Consider the following 19,171-nt stretch of genomic DNA (forward strand, 5'->3'; position numbering starts at 1 on the left):
CCTCATTTGTGTCCACACCAGACTACCATCTCTATGCTACATACCATGCCTCTGAGCATGTGGCTGAAGCCTGCAGTGGTGATTTCTTCCCATCTGCCTCACCTGTCAAAATGCCAGCCACTGCTACCCTCCAGGTCTCTTCCTGAATTACCATGTTTTACGTCCCTCTTCTGAAAAAACAACTGCCTTTTGAATAACTCTACAGTTCAGCCCCCGCCTATTAGTTTATTTTTATACAAATGAAGTTCATTTCACTGTGGTGCAATATGGGATACCGTTTTCCTCATGTGCTTCTTTCAATTGTTATTACTCACATATTTCCGTAATGAGCTGCTTCTCACCTAGGTTATTAATGAAGAACATTAAATGAAACAGGACCCAAACATTGCAGCAGTGAAAAAGCACCCTGCCCAGAAACCAATTTTACCAATTCAGTACTGTCTTCAGCTGAAAGCCATTCAGATTGGTTGGATGCAAACATTGTTACCAAGATTTTATTTTATTATTTTTTTCAGCAAGTATCATACACAACAGGACAATAGTAAACAAGTTTTAACCTGTGGTTTTACCGAAGTAATTTATCAGGTCCATCATCAAGAAATTACTTGAACCTTATTTCACTAAAATCAACATGAATTCACTGTCAAGGAGAGCAGCAAGAAGCATGTTAACAGCTGGCACAGGCCTAGTGGCAAACATCATTTTAGGCCCTCAGCAATTCCATATCCTGATTTAAACTTGGCAGCAAAAAAAATCTTCCATCAACAGTTTTCACTTTAAATACCCTAGCTTGGCACTGGTGGGATATTTCAATACTGCAAAATAACTCGATCTCAGTGCCAGATCGTCAGAACACAGGCCCATTCTGCTGGGAGCTCACAGAAACCTTTTTCCTGCATGGTTTATCATTCCGTTTACTTAAACTTCTCTGCAGTAAATTCTGTCACTTTCACATTTTTTAAAGAAAGGCCTGGCTTGCAATGCCATACAGCCAGTTCTTTCCAAAGAGAGGTTCTGAGGACAGAATTTAATAGATAGGGATATGGCAGACACACATATTTTCAGAACGTAAGTAAGAACAACAGAAGTAAAGCAGTCTTTTTGGAGCCCACAAATGAACTTAGAAGCTAGTGAAGTGCCTGGGTATATCCTTTCATTTAGCAGTAAAATGTGGGTTTTGTTACTGTAAATTTCACTTATTTTCCCAATCACAGCATAATACCTGTGCACCCTTTTTCTGAGCATGTTTTCCTTCACTTTTGCTCAAGTCTTAGAAGCAAAATCAGTCAGCAAACCACTCCTGGGCTGCATTCTAGATGCTTTCTGAAGAAATTCTTTGCAAAGAGATAGAGCTAAATCTGGCAGCGCTCACCCCCTAATCTGCAGGCAGGGATTTAGTGTAGTAACCTAAATGGTTTGTCCTCATCCCTCCAGCCTTCAGTGTATTTATTCCCCTTTTAACTTACTATGTTCTCTCTCTTGCATGACTTTGGGTCAGTGGATTAAACTACTGGTGCTTTCAAGTTTTCAGACAGTACTAGAGGAGGCTTCTGAGTGCTCACACCTCGTCCCACCCCCCACTAGCATATATTAAAGACTATGGTGATACACAACTTGCTCAACAATCTTCACTTTAGGAAACAAATCCCACACTGATTCTTTGCATGGGTGACTGAAGGACACACAGAAAACCAGCTGGCTGTGGTTCACCTGCTGAAAGGGGAAGAAGTGGTGGTGGATGGCACTAGGGAACATCCAGCACAATGGCGAGGCAGTGCTTTCACGTAACTCCAATGGACGGCACGTGCAACCATTAACATAACTCAGAATTTGTTGCTAACTAGCCAGCCCTTCCTCTGCAGACCTTGCAAACCACCCATTTAGCCGAAGCTGCTGTAACACTTTCTTTGCTTTTCAAATGAGGCCAGAAACTTCATCTCCTGTGGCTCATCCTCCAACCCATGGGCATCTGCCACAATCACTTCAAATCTGGTCTCGCTTCTGACCTGGTCTCACTTCTGACTGGTCCTTCTTTTCAGAGACCATCTCAGAGGTGGGCAATACCATCTAGCGCTCTGTATGCCATCATGCCCTCTGATGACAAATGAACCTGTGTTGCTTTCCTGTGGGAAACATTTCCTTTCCTTGCTGGTATGACGAAGTGCAAACCACAGAAGTCTAACATTCAAGATTTCTAAACCTAATGTGTCAGCTGTCATGAGAAGCTTTGGATACCCTCTTTGTCCTCTATTATACAACACGGTAATTCACTGCCAGAGCAGAATACATCAATTCTAAATTACACTACTGTTTAGGAAAAAGCATGGTCCAAAGGCTAAGTCACTAAATTAAGATCTATAAAACTCGGGCTCATTTCCTACTCCTGCCTCAGCTGTTTTAAGCAAGCCATTTACTTTTCTGGTCCATGAAACATGGAAAACATCCTGTTGTAATACAGAATATGAATCCTTTACAATCTGTATTTAGTACAGAGGTTATAGAGATGGTTAAATGATGCACACACTTTCCATGCTCTGACTGTTTCTTTTAGACAAGCTTTAAGTGCATATCTTTGCCTCTTAAGTCCACTTCACTGAATCTCATCTCACATCTCCCTCTTGAAGCATCAGCAAAAGTCAGAAGCCCTGTCCTACGTCAGCCATACCGCTCATCATCAGTGTTTTTACACATTAGTACAAAGATGCGTCTGCTGCACACTTCAGCTGGGCTAATATCAAAGTCACCCAGTCTGGTCACTTGCACTGTGATGTCCCAAGGATCTCCAGCTCTGCTGCTCTTCTCAGCACCCAGTCCAGGCATCAAAAACTCCATAAATCCTTACCTTAATGCAATACACAAATCCATGACAGCTGATCTTCTGTTCTCCCCTTGCACCTCAGTATTATTTCAACTACTTGTTTTCAAGCTATCCCACAGTTAGTAATATGGCATGAAAATCCAGCCAAGATCAGAGACCAAAGCAAGAGGATTGGTCTTTTGTAAGAAGCTGTTCAAAAGAGATATAAAGAGCGTTGGTGTTCCAGGGCTTCAGAAAACAGACCAATGCTGCTGTCATGAAACAACCATATGTGACCTCAATTACACCACAGACATTTTAAAGCCCTTTCTTGAAGAATATTTTCTGTTTCTGTGTTGTGCTGGTTTTGGCTGGGATAGAGTTAATTTTCTTCACAGTAGCTAGTATGGGGCTATGTTTTGGATTTGTGCTGGAAACAGTGCTGTAACACAGGGATGTTTTCCTTACTGCTGAGCAGTGCTTACACGGAGCCAAGGCCTTTTCTGCTCCTCACCCCACCCCACCAGCCAGCAGGCTGGGGGTGCACAAGAAGCTGGGAGGGGACGCAGCCGGGACACCTGACCAAAGGGACATTCCATGCCATATGATGCCATGCTCAGCATATGAAGCTGGGGGAAGAAGTGGGACACACACACACACATTTGGAGTGATGGTGTTTGTCTTCCCAAGTAACCATTACACGTGATGGAGCCCTGCTGTCCTGGAGATGGCTGAACACCTGCCTGCCAGTGGGAAGCAGTGAATGAATTCCTTGTTTTGCTTTGCTTGTGTGTGCAGCTTTTGCTTTCCCTATTAAACTGTCTTTATCTCAGCCCATGAGTTTTCTCACTTTTAGTCTTCCGATTCTTTCCCCCATCCCACTGGCAGGGAGCGAGCGAGCAGCTGTGTGGGCCTTAGTTGCTGGCTGGGGTTAAACCATGACAGTCCTTTTTTGGCACCCAGTGTGGGGCTCGAAGGGTTTGAGATAACGACAGGTTTCATTTGAATGTGCTAGATCGGATTTATAGCTGTTATTGCTGTTTAGCTATTAATCGGCAGGCTCCTGTGCTTGCCGTGGGGCTTGCTGGCCTCACTGTACATTAGAGTCTAGTGCTCGTTACTGGCTGCTTTTTGCTTTCGCTGCTTGCTGTACTGCTGTACCGCTTATCATCTTACTGTGCTGTGCCTGGGAACATTTTGATAACAGCAATGGCGATGCGCCTGGGCTGGCAGATGGCCAGGGCGTCACTGCTGTTCCTGTGCTGCTGTACTGGGCAGGCTGGAACTCCAGCATGAACCTGAGTGGAAGGGACTGTGACCTGTGGATGAGTCCACGTGGGAGCAGTTCACCCCGAAGTGTCTGCGGCTGTGGATAAGCCCATGCCAGAGCAGGTACATCTTGAAGTGTCTGTGGCTGTTACAACAGACAAGTAAAGGCTGTGATTTCTGGTTTTAGTCTCACAATTCAAATGCGTGTCTCAATTCCGCAGTCATTCCAGGAACAGATTGCTGCATTTGAACTGGGAGACAAAAAACAGAAATTACATTTACTTGTCCCAAGAGTGCTCCAGACTTCAATTATATGACCATCTTAAAAGATATGTTAAGACTTTGAAAATAAGCTAGCTTGGTTTTGAAATACTGCTGCCTAAATATTAAAACATATTATTATAAATAAATGTTAATACACTTGAAAGCCTCATATATTTTCTTCATTTTACAGTAAAAAAGAGAAAGTCTGTGAAAGGGCAGCTGGCTCCAGTATCATTATAATGCAGACCAAAACATTACTTAGTGGTATTTCAGTAGCGCATTGTCTCAAAAAAATATTAGATTACATGCTATTTCCTCCTCTTCTGTATGTTCCTTAACTCACTACAACAACAAACTAAGGGCCTGTTCTAGCACTATTAGTCATCACAGTGTGTCTGTCAGTTGACTTCGAAATGCGATAAGTAAAATCCCAAATCCTGCTTTTCTCCAGTTGTTCCTTAATTCATATTTAGGTCATAATCAAAGACAATGGAATTTTTGGATAGGGCTGAATTGTAAAGCTTGTGATTTTTTAACTTTGAAGACAGATTATTTTTTCTTTCATGTAGCTATTTAATAATGGTTCACTTAAAGACTGGAAGCAACATAAGCTGGTACTCATTTTTCTGACAGACGAGTTGCATTGGGTATTTTAGAGGGCCATATTTAAGTCCATCATCTAATCAGCATTGCTTTCTTCAGCTGCTCAGAGCAATTTATTCATCAAGAGCTAACCAAGACAGACTCGGTTCCACACCACATAGTGCACAAAGTAAAAATACAGAGTTACTGCTCTGATTTAGTGACACTTCACACAGATCTGCATTTATACATGCTACAAGGCAGTGGAAAACCAAGCCCAGACAGACTAATGTCAAAATTTCTCCTGGCAGTAAGTGAATTCTATTATCCAATAAACTGTCCAAAACCAAACCACACAGAAAACCTACTCAAACTTAACTGTGAACTGGGTTGAACTCATGCAAAAAGCTTACTTCAAGCATAACGTTTCCTTCCCTCCCTCCTGGATCTTTCCTGGTTTGTCCGTAAGTTGGTGGGAATTCTGAAAACACATTACTTTGCCTCCTAGATTAAACAGTACTTACAAATTGTTCTCCAAGACAGAGAGAGATATGATTGCTAGCCTATCCCCACTTACTTTTAAATGTGATTTCCATGTCAGAAGAATACTTCTCCACATTTCTACTGGTTCTATATATTCTCCAACAAAGTATTTCTGGCCTGTATCCCACGCTTAAGACAGAGTTGAAATGACACCTGAAGGAAAGTGCAACATAAAAGTGATTGCGTTTTGCTTCTTGGCTTCTGTGTTCCAGGAACAGCACGCTCTTGTAGACAATAGCAATTTCAAAAGGAAAGAGCATTATCTCTCATGTGACTCGAAGAAGTTGCTTTCAAGGCATTAGGTTTGTTTATCAGCACTTCTGAATACTATTCAAAATATGAAAACACCTATTATTAAAACCTTAAAATGACAACAAAACACCATCACCTCCCCTCTCTCTGATAAAATTCAAGCTAATTCACAGCCTAGAAAGGTGGTTTAAAGATGAAGAAACGTTCTCTCTCTTGGCATATCTGGGAAAGCAATGCCCAAGAAAGATAAAATCCAGTTCTGAAAAACTACACTGGTGGCTTATTGCTGCCTGAAGACTTCCCTGAGAAGCAGGCTGGGCTGGAAAGAGGCCACCACAAATATTAGTTCCTCTAGGGTAGGTGGCACAATGCATGCAATTCTGAAAGAGATGTTTCCTCCAGAGCAAAGACATGTTGATTTATATGGATTGTAAACAGCCAGAAACTACTGAGCATTGGGAGAATGATGAGGATGTCCTCCAGCCATACCCCTACATCTCTGCAGCAGTGGGCAAAATTCACAGGCCCCAGAAGACCACAAACAAGATGAACATCCATGCTCAGTTGGGAAAGAGGCATTCAGGCTGCATCCACAGCCCCCAGTACAGGTTCTGTTGCTCTATCCAGTATCTATTCAGTGTCAAAAACCTAAGCAGTCCCAGAAGCAGGGACCCCAACTTGCCTCAGTCAAGTTCTCCCATCACTGACCCAGTGTCACAAACCCTCTTGTGCCCTCTCCCTGTGGCCATACAAACCTCACACTCTCCAACAGCCAAGGGGAATAGGGAAAGTCCCTATTCCAGCCTCATTTACAGACTAAGGGACACAGCTCTCCCTTATAAACTGCTGGAAAAGCAGTCTATCGGCATTATAAAACTTAATAATTTGGATGCAACCTTTTGGCTCAAGAAATCCACAGGCCAGAAGAGTAAAGGGGTACGTGTGGAGTGCAATAACCATTTATTCTCACCTCATCCTCAAGCCCTTTCCCTGACACAGGCCAGAGAAGACGTCAGAATCAGGGCACTGAACTAACTGCACCTTTGATCTCCTTCAGCACAGCACGTCTCATGCTGGCATCTCCCACACCATATAACCCTGGCTCAGTTTAGTCCTTGTTTTGTTTATTTGTCCATGTACTGACAGGGCTCTTCCGCAAAACTGAAGTCACTTTCCAATAGCAGAGATTACTCCCATTTTTGTAAAGGATGCAGCCTCAGAGGAAACTGTAAGAATTTTGTGGTGTAAAAAGTACATCAACAAACAGCTAGGAATTGAAATCATACGGTGGACCAGACCAGCCAGCCTTTCAGTGACTTGTTGTGACCCTTGCAGAGCAGAAGGATGTGACAGGGCCAAATACACAATAGCACAAAAGCAAACCATTTCTCTTCAGTATCACCACTGCATCATCCTGAGCTCTCAAACAAGTCAGTGTCTGGTTTTATCGGTTCATATTCACATTGTTTCCTGCCAGAAGAGCCTGCATCATTGACAGCCAGTTCATTAAAACTGATCTTAGAAATCCCAGTTTTCTGCATATTCCATAATTTGATTTCTAAAGGGATTCCTGCCTCTTGCACACTAGCAGCAACAGTATTCATATGTACATGCATTGCTCATGTCCTTCATAGCATCCCTTGGCTTGTTTCCCCTGTAAGACAGCTACATCCAAAAATTACTGAAGCTGGCTTGATTTCTCCTTATTTATTGTCAACTTCTAAAATGTTTCTCAAAACACTCACTAGGCACATGCACTAAATAACACTTGGCTAACAGCACGAGTCCAGCTCCCTCTTGCAGCAGAGCCTGCACTACTAGATAAGACTTGAAGCATGACTAGAAGGTCAAAACACGTGTGCTTCCCCTTTCCCATCAAAGACAGGACTCTTCTGAGGCAACCTCTCCTACTGGAAATAGTAAAGCTGTCAATTTTGCATCAGAAGCAGGGTAAGCCAGAATTCCAACCAAGCAATGCTTTGAAGACTGAAGTTCATCAAAACTGAGCATCTCCATGCCACTGGAAAAGCCTCTACTTCAACCGTGGAGATGGTGAGAGAACAATACCAGCTGGGGGGAAAGCTGAAGCATTTAAAAAAAAAAAAAAAACAACAAAAAAAAAAAACAACCTACAAACACTACCCAAACCAGAAAATTCCAGACTTGGATTCACATACTTACATGGCCCTGAATTTAAGTAGTCCTGAATTTAAACATGCAGTTTGTTGACCAAAAAAAAATACACTGCTGACTCCTGTGGTGTACTCCGAGGCCCACTGTGCACAGGCAGTGAGCACAGCTAATTGCAGTGTGCACCTGCTGAGAAGAGGTTCTGGGGATCCAATGATGCAACCCCCTAAAAGCACTTTTTTTAGTGCAGTGAGGATACAGAGATGAACACAGACTAACCTACAGCGTCTGCTATTCAATGTCCAAGTTAGATCTTTGCCTCTAGGAGAGCTTCCAGTCAACACCCTCCTCCCCCTTTTTATGGCTGAGGGTAACTGAGGAATTTCTGTCCAAACCAGCTTCCTCCAGCCCCAGCTCACCCCAGTGCACTGTCTAATGATTCACTCCTACTGCAGTGCAATACAGACTGCCAATGTACATTACTTTCCAGCAATGGAAAAAGCAACTGGTAGATGTCTTCTGCAGTAGCTTCAAAGTGATCTCCTGATCTCTCCATCATACACAAAGAACTCACTTTTGAGATGTCAAAGCAGACACTTCAAGTCTGAGGGAACCAATGCAAAAGACTCACATTTTTGGATCACATGATGGGAGTATGCATCTGCACACGTGATACATAAGGAATGCCACCTCCTCGCCTTGCACAGCTTCTCAGACAGTATTTGTGAACATGAGCTACATGATTAGAACAGTCTTGCAAAATCTAAGGGTTTCAACAGAAGGATGTAAGACTAACCCTAAAATAGCAAACATGTTGGGATTCCTGCACTAGCAACTAGAATCAGTACCTACTCAAATGTCTCCTCTGCTGACAAAGCAACTTCTGGATAGCGTTCAGATGGCTGGACAGCAGCACTCCACCAAAAGCTTGTGTGAGCTTTGCAGTGTAAAACAAACAAACAGCCTTTCTCCCAAAGCACTGCCTAGGGGTCAGTGAAACGTTCCACTACCCATGGAGCACACTTCCTAACCCAGCTCTCCTCCTAAGAGCAAAGCCAGCCTCAGTATCAGTGGTCTTCCTGAGATTACCAGCCCCGGTCTATGAAAAACAAAACATTGCAGAGATTTCTAACAGCTTTCTTAAGATCATACAGCAGCTTCACAGATAATGAAAATGACTAAAACATCTCCATTTCTATGCTACCCTTTAATGGCAGGCATCCAAGTGAAACAACAAAAGACAGTTCCAGTCACGCGCTGGTTCAGAATTTGTACAAATGTGTCATTTGGCTTTGGTGTGAACATCCAGACTAGTATGAAGTATGTATTTTTGAAGAATACAAAGTTTTAACAAAAGGATTAAGCAAAAACAAACTAATACACTTCGAGGCCCTAAGCCAACAGTTTAATTGAATAGCACTACATGTAACTCATACATTGTTTGTTTTTCCTACTGTCACTTAACTCCCAGTTTAGCAACCTTTTGTAGTTATAAAACCAAGTTGCATGGCTGCCAAAGTATAAATGCATGCCAAATGCTTAGTAAGATTTAAAAAAAAAAAATTTCTATCGAACACAAATACATTGTGGCTGATAGCACGACAACAGGATAAAGCATAAAGTATAATGTTCATCTCACTGGGTTTTGTTTTGTTAAAAAAAAAAAAAAGCTACAGAATTTATTTAAAAACCAAGGTAGTTCTGTACCCTTTATCCTGGCTATTCTAAATCACAAGCAAAATTTATAATCCAATAAACTTTATGGATAGGTTTTCGCCTTCATAGCAACAGCACGTCATAGATCTCCAATCATCTGAAACATCCTAAGTGTCACACACAGATGGGAGTGAAGCCTGGAACCACAACTAAAGAAATCAGTTTTTTCTTCCCTTCCTTTCTCTTTTTCTAGCTATTCTGCAATATTTTATTTCCTAGTTGAAACACTAAGATGAAGTATTTAAGCATGAGGTATGCAAGCTAACCAGATAAGAGATTAGATGAAGTGAAGATTAAACTTTATTCAATATGAACACAGATGTTTTAAAAGGTGGCAAAGCATCTGAAAAATGTTCTAGTGATTTGTTTTAAATTAGATCACAGTGAAAACTGTGAGATAGTTTTAAAATAGACAGATGAAATCTGTACTTCCAAACAGAGGAAACAATATATTCCATTTCACCTCAAGAAAAACAACTTTTAAGTGGCTGTGACATTTTTCTACAGTAGGAACATCACACAGTGAAGATTCTCTTTGGATACTTGGATCTGAGCTTGTAGAAGACTGAGGACCCTCAGCTTCCAAGGCAGCTGGCCGCACTCAGCACCTTTGAACATTTAGTCCCCATCTACCAGGCACTAGTCTATGAGGGAAGAAAGATCTTCAGCTTTGCTGTGCCTCAAGCATTTTGGACAGAGGACAATTTAAGTGGGGGTTACTATTGGTGTTATAAACTCCAATTCATATTTTTGTTGTTTAGCTGTTCTTCCATGTAGCCAATGGTAGAAAACAAATAAATTATTTCAGAACTCCAGGTTAACCAACCACTTCTTAGCACAAACTATTTCTTTGCTTCCTATAAGGAAAACAAACCCTTACTATAAACATAGGAAATATGACCTCAAGTGGTATAGCTGTGCAAACATACACAGCACTGGTACAGTTTTCTATCAGAAGCACAAATACAGGAAAATAAGTGCACAAATTATTCATTACTGAAATCACAGAATCATTTAAAGACATTTAAGATGATCAAGTCCAACCGTTAACCTAACACTGCCAAGTCCACCACTAAACCATGTCCCTAAGCACCACATCTACACATCTTTCAAATACCTGCCCACTTCCCTGGGCAGCCTGTCCCAATGGTTAATAACCCTTTCCATGAAGAAATTTTTCCTAATATACAATCTAAACCTTCCCTGGCACAACTTGAGGCCAATTCCTCTTGTCCTATCACTTGTTACTTGGGAAAAGAGACTGACATTCACCTCACTACAACCTCCTTTCAGGTAGTTGTAGAGAGCTATAAGGTCTCCCCTCAGCCTCCTCTTCTCCAGGCTAAACAACCCCAGTTCCCTCAGCCGCTCCTCCTAAGACTTGTGCTCCACACCCTTCACCACCTTCGTTGCCCTTCTCTGGACACGCTCCAGCACCTCAATGTCCTTCTTGTACTGAGGCGCCCAAAACTGGACACAGTTTTGACAAGGTGCGGCCTCACCAGTGCCAAGTACAGGGGGACAATCACCTCCCTGCTCCTGCTGGCCACACTAGTCCTGATACAAGCCAGGATGCTGTTGGCCTCCTTGGCCACCTGGGCACGCTGCCGGCTCATGTTCAGCCGGCTGTCGACCAACACCCCCAGGGCCTTTTCGGCCAGGCAGCTTTCCAGCCACTCCTCCCCAAGCCTGTAGCGTTGCACGGGGTTGTTGTGACCCAAGCGCAACACCCGGCATTTGGCCTTGTTGAATCTGATACAAATGGCCTCAGCCCATCCATCCAGCCTGTCCAGATCCCTCTGTAGAGCCTTCCTACCCTCAGGCAGATCAACACGCCCGCCCAGCTTGGTGTCATCTGGAAACTTACTGAGGGTGCACTCAATCCCCTCATCGAGATCATTGATAAAGATATGAAACAGAACTGGCCCCAATACTGAGCCCTGGGGAACACCACTTGTGACCGGCCACCAACTGGATTTAACTCCATTCACCACAGCTCTTTGGGCCTGGACATCCAGCCAGTTTTTTACCCAGGGAAGAGCATCCTGTCCAAGCCATAAGCAGCCAGTTTCTCCAGGAGAATGTTATGGGAAATGGTGTCAAAGGCTTTATAAAGTCCGGGTAGACAACATCCACAGCCTTTCACTCATACATTCAGCGGGTCATCTTGTCATAGAAGGAGACCAGGTTGGTCAAGCAGGACCTGCCTTTCATAAACCCATGCTGGCTGGGCCTCATCACCTGGCTGTCCTGTATGTGCCGTGTGATGGCACTCAGGATGATCTGCTCCATGACCTTCCCCAGCACCGACGTCAAACTAGCAGGCCTCTAGTTCCCCAGATCCTCCTTCTGGCCCTTCTTGTAGGTGGGCACCCCCCAGAGGAAATCACTAGTGATTCCCATTTCTGGTAGGCTACTTGAGAAGGGAAAATAAGTGCTTCATTGCATTTGTTTACATTGATTTACCCCAGCATTTCAGTGTTTCTGTACAGTTCTTAGCTGATACCATACAGCTGTTCAAAATAATGGAAAAGATAAGGTTAAATCAAGGTATGCTACAGTAGATCAAATAAAAAACCACTCACCGTTGTAAAAGTTTAGATTAAAATCCAAACTTTCAGATTTTGAACCATCTTTCTTACAAATTATATTCTTTGCAGTGTCCCATAGGCTTTAGTGTAAGGACTAGACAAGCAGATCTGTTCACAAATTAAGCACCTATAATTTGTACCTACTTTGAAGAAAGGACAAGATGGGCATGGAGGTTATTCTCCCTTGACCTGGCTGCTCTTTGAAGAGCAGAACCGTTAAACAAATTTGTCCACTAAATCTGAAAAGTATTTACTAAAGATATACAATCGATTTCTAATTAAGTAGCTAAAATTTTAGTATCTCTGTGCAGAGCAGTAGAAGAGATTGCATAGCCCTTTTAGGGGGCTTAAAGTTATACCCTCCACAACTTTGTCTACTTTGCACCTGCATTATAAATACTTGCACAGTTGAGCGTGTCTGAGCATCTTCAAAGCAAGTATCATTTTGTGTGGTGTAAGACACAAGTTGCACAATATTAAGAACTGTAGAAAGTTACCAAACATAAAACACATATCAAACACAAAGTTAAAAATTGTCAGAAGGTAAGGGCAGTTTGGATACACAGAGCAGTTAAGGACTTTTCAGCCAAGAGATGAAATGATACAGAAATTCACTGAGGTGGAAAGAGAGGAATAATTCCAGATGGCAATAAAGCCGCTCCCTCTGCCGCACCTGCCATGGCAGCGGGATGCGAGGCAGGTCAGAGAGGAAGCCAGCTCTGCTGGAACTAAGCCACAGGAGACAGAGTGGACAGAGATTACCGGATTAAATAAATAGCTCCTGTTGGGAAACCAAGCAAAAGCAGTTTCAAATTACTTGTTGTAGCAGATGGGCAAGTAACTGAAGGGTTTGAACTGTTTGATTTTTATGGTGGTGTGAGGAGCCAAACAGCTTCATTTTGTACATGCTAGAAACATGACACAGCAGGGGAAATTAATGGTGAATGCCACAGGAAACAGTATCACACAGAAATATTTCTGAATGGGGTGGAAATGACACATTAGCATGCGCAGGGCCAATGAGAGAGTGTTTTGTGGATAAAAGTGATGTAAAAAGAAGACCATCAATAAGGAAGAAGAGAGCTATCCTAAAAAAGTTAGGAAGGTCAGTTACAAAGATCTTCACTCATTTTCTGAGCAGAAAATATAGCATGAAGTACTTATTTCAGGTAGAAGAACACTGAAATAGAGTACAGAATGCACTGGAAAAAGAAACAGTTCTTCCAGATGCTTACATGTACGTCAAAAGCTAATGGGCAACAGGCATTATAATTTTATAAGTTTACCTGCATCATCAAGTTACAGTTCTAGGCGGAGCTAATTTTGCACAGAATTGGACCCTAGCAAGCAAGGTGGAGGCACTCTGTGGACCACTAGTGAATAGACAAGGATGAAACAGATCCTAAGCGCTTCCCAAAGACAATTACTCTTCACTCTAAAAACATCCAATTTATCAGCTATTCAAGCTCAAAATTAAAGAGCTTCCTAATAACATTTAAACAGTAAAAATGCTGTGTATCTATGTAACCAACAAGGAAGTATTTCTAGCCATTTTTAAGATGAAAGACTTTCCCCATGGGGCTGCAAAGTGTCCGCCCCAGAAGTAATCACTTGAACATTTGCAAGGTATTACAACAGAAGACAGGAATTTAAAATATTTAAAACAGAGCTGCTACGTTACCTCAGCAGTGCTGTCCTTCACAAAATGGCTAAAATATTCCAGCTACAGAAATATGCATCCTTTTCTCACATCTCCCTGTACCACCTCTTAACACATCTTTGACACTGACACATATCCTCCCTTTTTGTAAGCGAATTCTCTTAGAGGTCGTTTTTTCTTTTCAAAGCATGATGATGGTGGGATAGTGGGAAATACAAATGTCAAGTCTCAAAGCCTCTTTCTAAAGATGGGTAGGGTAAAAGAATTCCACCTGCCGACAGCTTCTTATTTAAAATGAGCCAACTTTAGCTCTGCTGTGACTAGTAATTGCTTTCTGGCTGATAGACAAAGAACTTTATGGGTCAAAATACAAAACAAATCTCATCTGAGAAACAAAAGAAGGCAGTCAGGTCCTGTGCATTCCTCTTAAAGAACTATATTATGCAAACATAGCTGCCAAGCTGGTATCACTGTGAAAATAATTTTCACTGAGAATTGTATTGTTCACAGTGAATCCTCCAGTGACAAGAGCCCATGCTGAGGCCAACAGTTTCATCTGCTCAAAGAAAGTAGGAAACTCTCCTATGAAATGAAACTCTGGAGAGTCCCAACTATCAAAATTATGCAGTCAAGCGATATTTTGGGTCTCAAATTAATTCAGAAGATTTTACCTACACTATATGAAGGACAGACACTAGCAACACATCAGGATTGCTCATACGGCAGATCTTAGGCAAGCACCAATTTTGGTGGAGGGATTAGTTACTATACTTTTTTCCATCATAAATTATTCTTACAAACTTCCCAGTGGCTTGGAATATTCGCACCAAGGGAAAAGGAAACATGTATTACACATTACTTGTACAAAAACTCAGACTGGTATAAAACTAGATACATAATTATAGATTGTCAATAAGAAAGTTAATTGATCAGTAAGTGGATCAGTTCATAAGGAAATACTGTCTACTGATGTCTATTTTACTGTATTGCACATAGCTCATAGCCTCAACCTGGATTAAGAAGACAGCATTAACACAGCAGAATACATAGGCTCTCTATACCTCACCTTCTAGCCTCATCTTGGGCACAAAGGTTTCAGTTCTATAAATGTACATTATCTACAAAAAAAAATTTCTTATCCTGGTCAAAGAAGCACGGGCATTGGACAAAACTACACTTCACTAACTACTAAAAGACACACACCGCCCAAACAACACAAAGAAAAATAATCCACAATCCTCCACCTTTTTCTTAGCCAGACTGTTGTGAGTTTAGCCAGGCAGATCTTATTTAACATAAGAGGCAGTTTACAAACACTAGGAGACATACACCTTAGGCTGATATCCTAAGAATATATCCTTTCATTGTTCTAATTGTCATAGCAATAGAAGATTAAGTATGTGTGGTATTTTCTGGAAGCTAAGAGATTATTTTATTTCCAAATAGTGTATACTATTATTTGCTACCAGTATCCTTCACTTGAGAAAAATCTGCTATTTGCAGTGCAAGAGAACACAGACACAGACAGCACAATGAAAGAAGAAAACACCATGGTATAACACACCATCCTCATATTTAGAAGAAATCCAAATGGCAAAGTTTCTGATTGACAAAGCTGGCACAAGTTACATTAGAGATCTCCGCCCCATCTACTGGATTCCAGGTCTTAGGAAGACAGAAGTACCTGGATTGAACTGCAGAGAATGAAACAAATAAATTAATTTACTGGAATATTAACAAAATGCAGCACTGACTATGGAAGCATAAGTGGTGATAAATAGTACAAATTTGTGCCTGCATAGGCTTAACAACTGACCAATTAAAAAGAAAAAAAGATGTGTGATCATGTTTTTAAACATAATATGAACATAAAACACCTTCAACAGTATTGTTTAAATAAAATCATGACAGAATACTATGGTTTTTGTGCTTCTCTTTGCAAGAGTTAAAATATTACATGCGCGTCTGTGCAAAAACAACAGTGTATCATCTCAGTTCCAAGCACTCCTCCTAAACAATGAGAAATGTACTGATGATTTCTAATAAAACAACATTATTTTTCCCCTAATATAGTGAAACATCCTCTGTTTTGGATAAGCAACTCATCTGGAAAATTCATTCTAACATTTTCAAGCTAATAGTTTGTTTTCTTCAACATTAGCATTGGACTGTTACTCTGGCTCCAGAACTGAATTCTATCCTGCTGAATTAAGGTCAAAATCAGTATTCCTACTGTGCAAATGAAGTTTATATCTTGCTGGAAAAAATAAAAATGTACTGTTAGCTTCTTTTGGTAAGGGGGGAAAAAAAAAGGCAATGTAAACAAAACACTACTTACAAGATATAGCAGTAACTCTATGAATACATTAGTAATTAAATGTTAGGTTCCAAAACAGTTAAAAATTTATAAGTTAAAACTATGAAGATTTGATATACAAGGTTTTGGATTCTACACATTCCTTGCATTAACTACTGGAATAGCAGTTATGTGTTAATAGCTATTATGCACACATAGCATTAATGTTCAGCTGTGGTCATATGGGAGGAAACTTGCAAATAAACATGAATGTCTCAAAGGTTATTTCTTCTTGAAGGATGAAACCAATCCCATGTTTGCCTTTGTACATTTCCACATTGTACACTGAATATAGTAATAAATCCACTGCTAGAAAATAATATTTAAACTGCACTGATACCTACAGCCTGTGTGCCAGGCTCCCCAGTTGACAAATTCATATGAAATACATTGCCCCCCACCCCATAAGGCTCTATTTACCAAAGCTGGCATTTTAATCTATTTACCAAAGCTGGCATTTTAAAAGTGAGATAGGCAGGTAAGTGAGGTTTGTGTCAATTTACAATAACAGAAGGGCAAATTTCAAAGGTCTTAACACTAGGCCACTCAAGTCATAGGAGTTTTGCTGCTAATTTCACAAAAAGCAAGACTGTGTGCATGGCTGTTACATGAACAAAACCCTTCTGTGCCAACATGAGGGGTCATTCTCCACATTTACAGGCTGCAGAACTTGTCCTCTGCTTAATGCTGTACTGGGATTAACTGGCACTTACAGCCCACAGTAGGGTTGGTTTTTAAAAAAAAAAAAAAAAATGTAAACATGTTAATAAAGTGTGAAAGCTTGTATTATTACTGCCAAAGCTCTGAAAAACGTCCACTGTGAAAAACCATCCTATATTTTACAAAGAGGGTATGAGAAAATAACTGAGAGATCTTGGTGAGACAGATGCACCAGTAACAGCCTCATGATGCTTCAGTCAAGGAAGCCAGTTAAAGGTGATGCATATCAAAGGCAATTTCTTGCATGTGGAAGCAAGTAAGTTTGATCATAATCTCCTCAAAACCAAGAAAAGTCTCTAAACCAATACATCTAACCTGTAAAGGCCCAATGGATTGCAAACAGACTCATTTCTCATCATAGCCAATATTTTGCAAGAACCTTACACAGCTTGTGGGTTAATGAAAAGTTATTAACACCAAAAAGCTTTTACAACTCCAACATGATTTGACATAACAGTTACAGACGCTGGATTCCTGTGCCTTGGAGGGAGACAATTTTATACAGGATATACTCAACCAATAGCAAAAACCATTGTAGCAAGTGAAATACTAGACATAGCTTGTAAACTCTAAGGAACTGAGACATGATTTTAAAAGGGCACACCTATGTTTAAATAAAAGAACAGAAAACACATTCTAGGAAATTGCTGCTGCGATTGCATTGTCTTAAAACCCACCTTTGACTAGTGTTATAAAAACTGCTGTAACACGAGCAGCTGCTACACAAAAGTTGCAAGAAGTGAACATTTCTCATAAGGAGCTTAAGAGACATTACAGCTTCAGCATCTCTGAAGCCTCATTCCTGTTAGACATCTCAGAGGGGGCAGGATGCTGATAAAGAGGTCTTGCAAAATGAGGCGCTCCCTCAAACCAGGAATCATCCGAATCAACTGCTGGTTTGGATTCTAACACGTATGTTGTGTGAATCTACGGTTATAGTTAACACCTTAGCAAAAAAATGCAGAGAGCACAGGAAAGGAGGAGTTCACAGTCAGAGCACCACGACCTGCCGTTTCTCATCTCACTTAAATTAGTGTTGAGATCGAACGTTTTCTGAGGGCGACAAGGAATGAAGTCGCACAGCGGTGCAGTCTGCCTGCCCCCACGACAGCCCCGCACACCTCCCCGCTCCCCCCGCCCTCACGACACGAGTTTAGGAGGCAGCCGGCAACACGCGGCTCTTGGGTCGTACGCGAGGTCCAGGGAACGGGCTGTTACGCCAGTAAAGCGGCACAGGAACACGCTACTTTTCCACGCAGCCAACAGATCCGGCCCGCGCCCTCTGCAGCCTCCAACTTCGCCACGCTTCGGGGCCGCAGGCACCGCGTCCTGCGGGCACCTCCCCGCGCACCTGCCCCGCTCGCTCCGCTGCGAAGCGGCGCGCAGGAACGCGATGAAATGTCTCAAGAGGAGACCGCAGCAGCACAGCCCGCGGCGCGCTGCCTCCTCGGCGGCATGAAGAACTGAAACGCGCCGATCGCTCCGCTCCGCTCCGCTCCCCTCTGCCCGGCGCACCCCGGCCCGCGGGGAGGGGAGGCGGGAGCAGCTACCTGGGATGGCCAGGTTGGTGAGCGGGGTGCGGTGGATGCTGCCGGGCAGAGCTGCCATCCAGTCGGCGAACCGCAGCTCGTTCTTCCCTTGCGACGAAGCCATGCCGCCGCCGCCGCCGTGCCCCTGGCCCTGCCGCTCTCCCGCCGCCGCCGCTCGCTCCGGCCCCGGCCCGGCCCGGCCCGGCCCGGCCCCGCCCCGCCCCGCCTCCCCCCGCCCAGCCCAGCCCGGGCGCTGCCCCCCGCCGCCCCGCCCCGCCTCCCGCCGCCCCCCCGCCCAGCCCGGGCGCTGCCCCCGGCCGCCCCCCGCCTCCCATCCCGGGCCGGGCGCTGCCCCCGGCCGCCTCCCCGCGGCGCAGCGCCGGCTGCCGTGAGACCCTTCGGGGCTGCCGCCGCCGCCGCCCCGTCCCCTCCGAGCGGCCTGCGCTCGGGAGGGCGAACCCGGCCTGGATAACGCAGCGGGTTTGGGGGAGGGAGCAGGGGCACGGCGCGGGCCCCGGGCGGGAGCCGCGGCCGCCAGCCTGCACCTCCCGCGCCGGCCGGCTCGGCCCCATCCCCGTCCCCCCAGGGCGGGTGGAGGCAGCAGAGCCCTCCCGAGAGCTCGGGCACGGCCACGGAGCTGTAGCCGACAAGGCATCCTCTGCTCCTGGGCTGGCGTTTAGGGGCACTTGCCCTGCGTGCCCCTGAGACTTTGCAATAACCTCCCTGACCTTGGCGATTAGGGGGTTGCATGCCTTCTCCCCC

General features: G+C 43.4%; 1 protein-coding gene across 1 annotated transcript in view; it reads right to left on the bottom strand.

Annotated features, from left to right (window-relative positions):
- The window catches only part of PLCXD3 (phosphatidylinositol specific phospholipase C X domain containing 3), an 85,485-nt gene extending 66,952 nt beyond the window's left edge, over positions 1 to 18,533 (bottom strand). Inside the window, exon 1 of the mRNA XM_075726949.1 lies at positions 18,431 to 18,533. Coding sequence (XP_075583064.1) covers positions 18,431 to 18,533 — 103 coding nt within the window. The remainder of the gene's footprint in view (positions 1 to 18,430) is intronic.
- Between the last annotated feature and the right edge of the window lie 638 nt (positions 18,534 to 19,171).

This window comes from Pelecanus crispus, chromosome Z (genome assembly GCF_030463565.1).
Source record: "Pelecanus crispus isolate bPelCri1 chromosome Z, bPelCri1.pri, whole genome shotgun sequence".
NCBI lineage: Eukaryota > Metazoa > Chordata > Aves > Pelecaniformes > Pelecanidae > Pelecanus > Pelecanus crispus.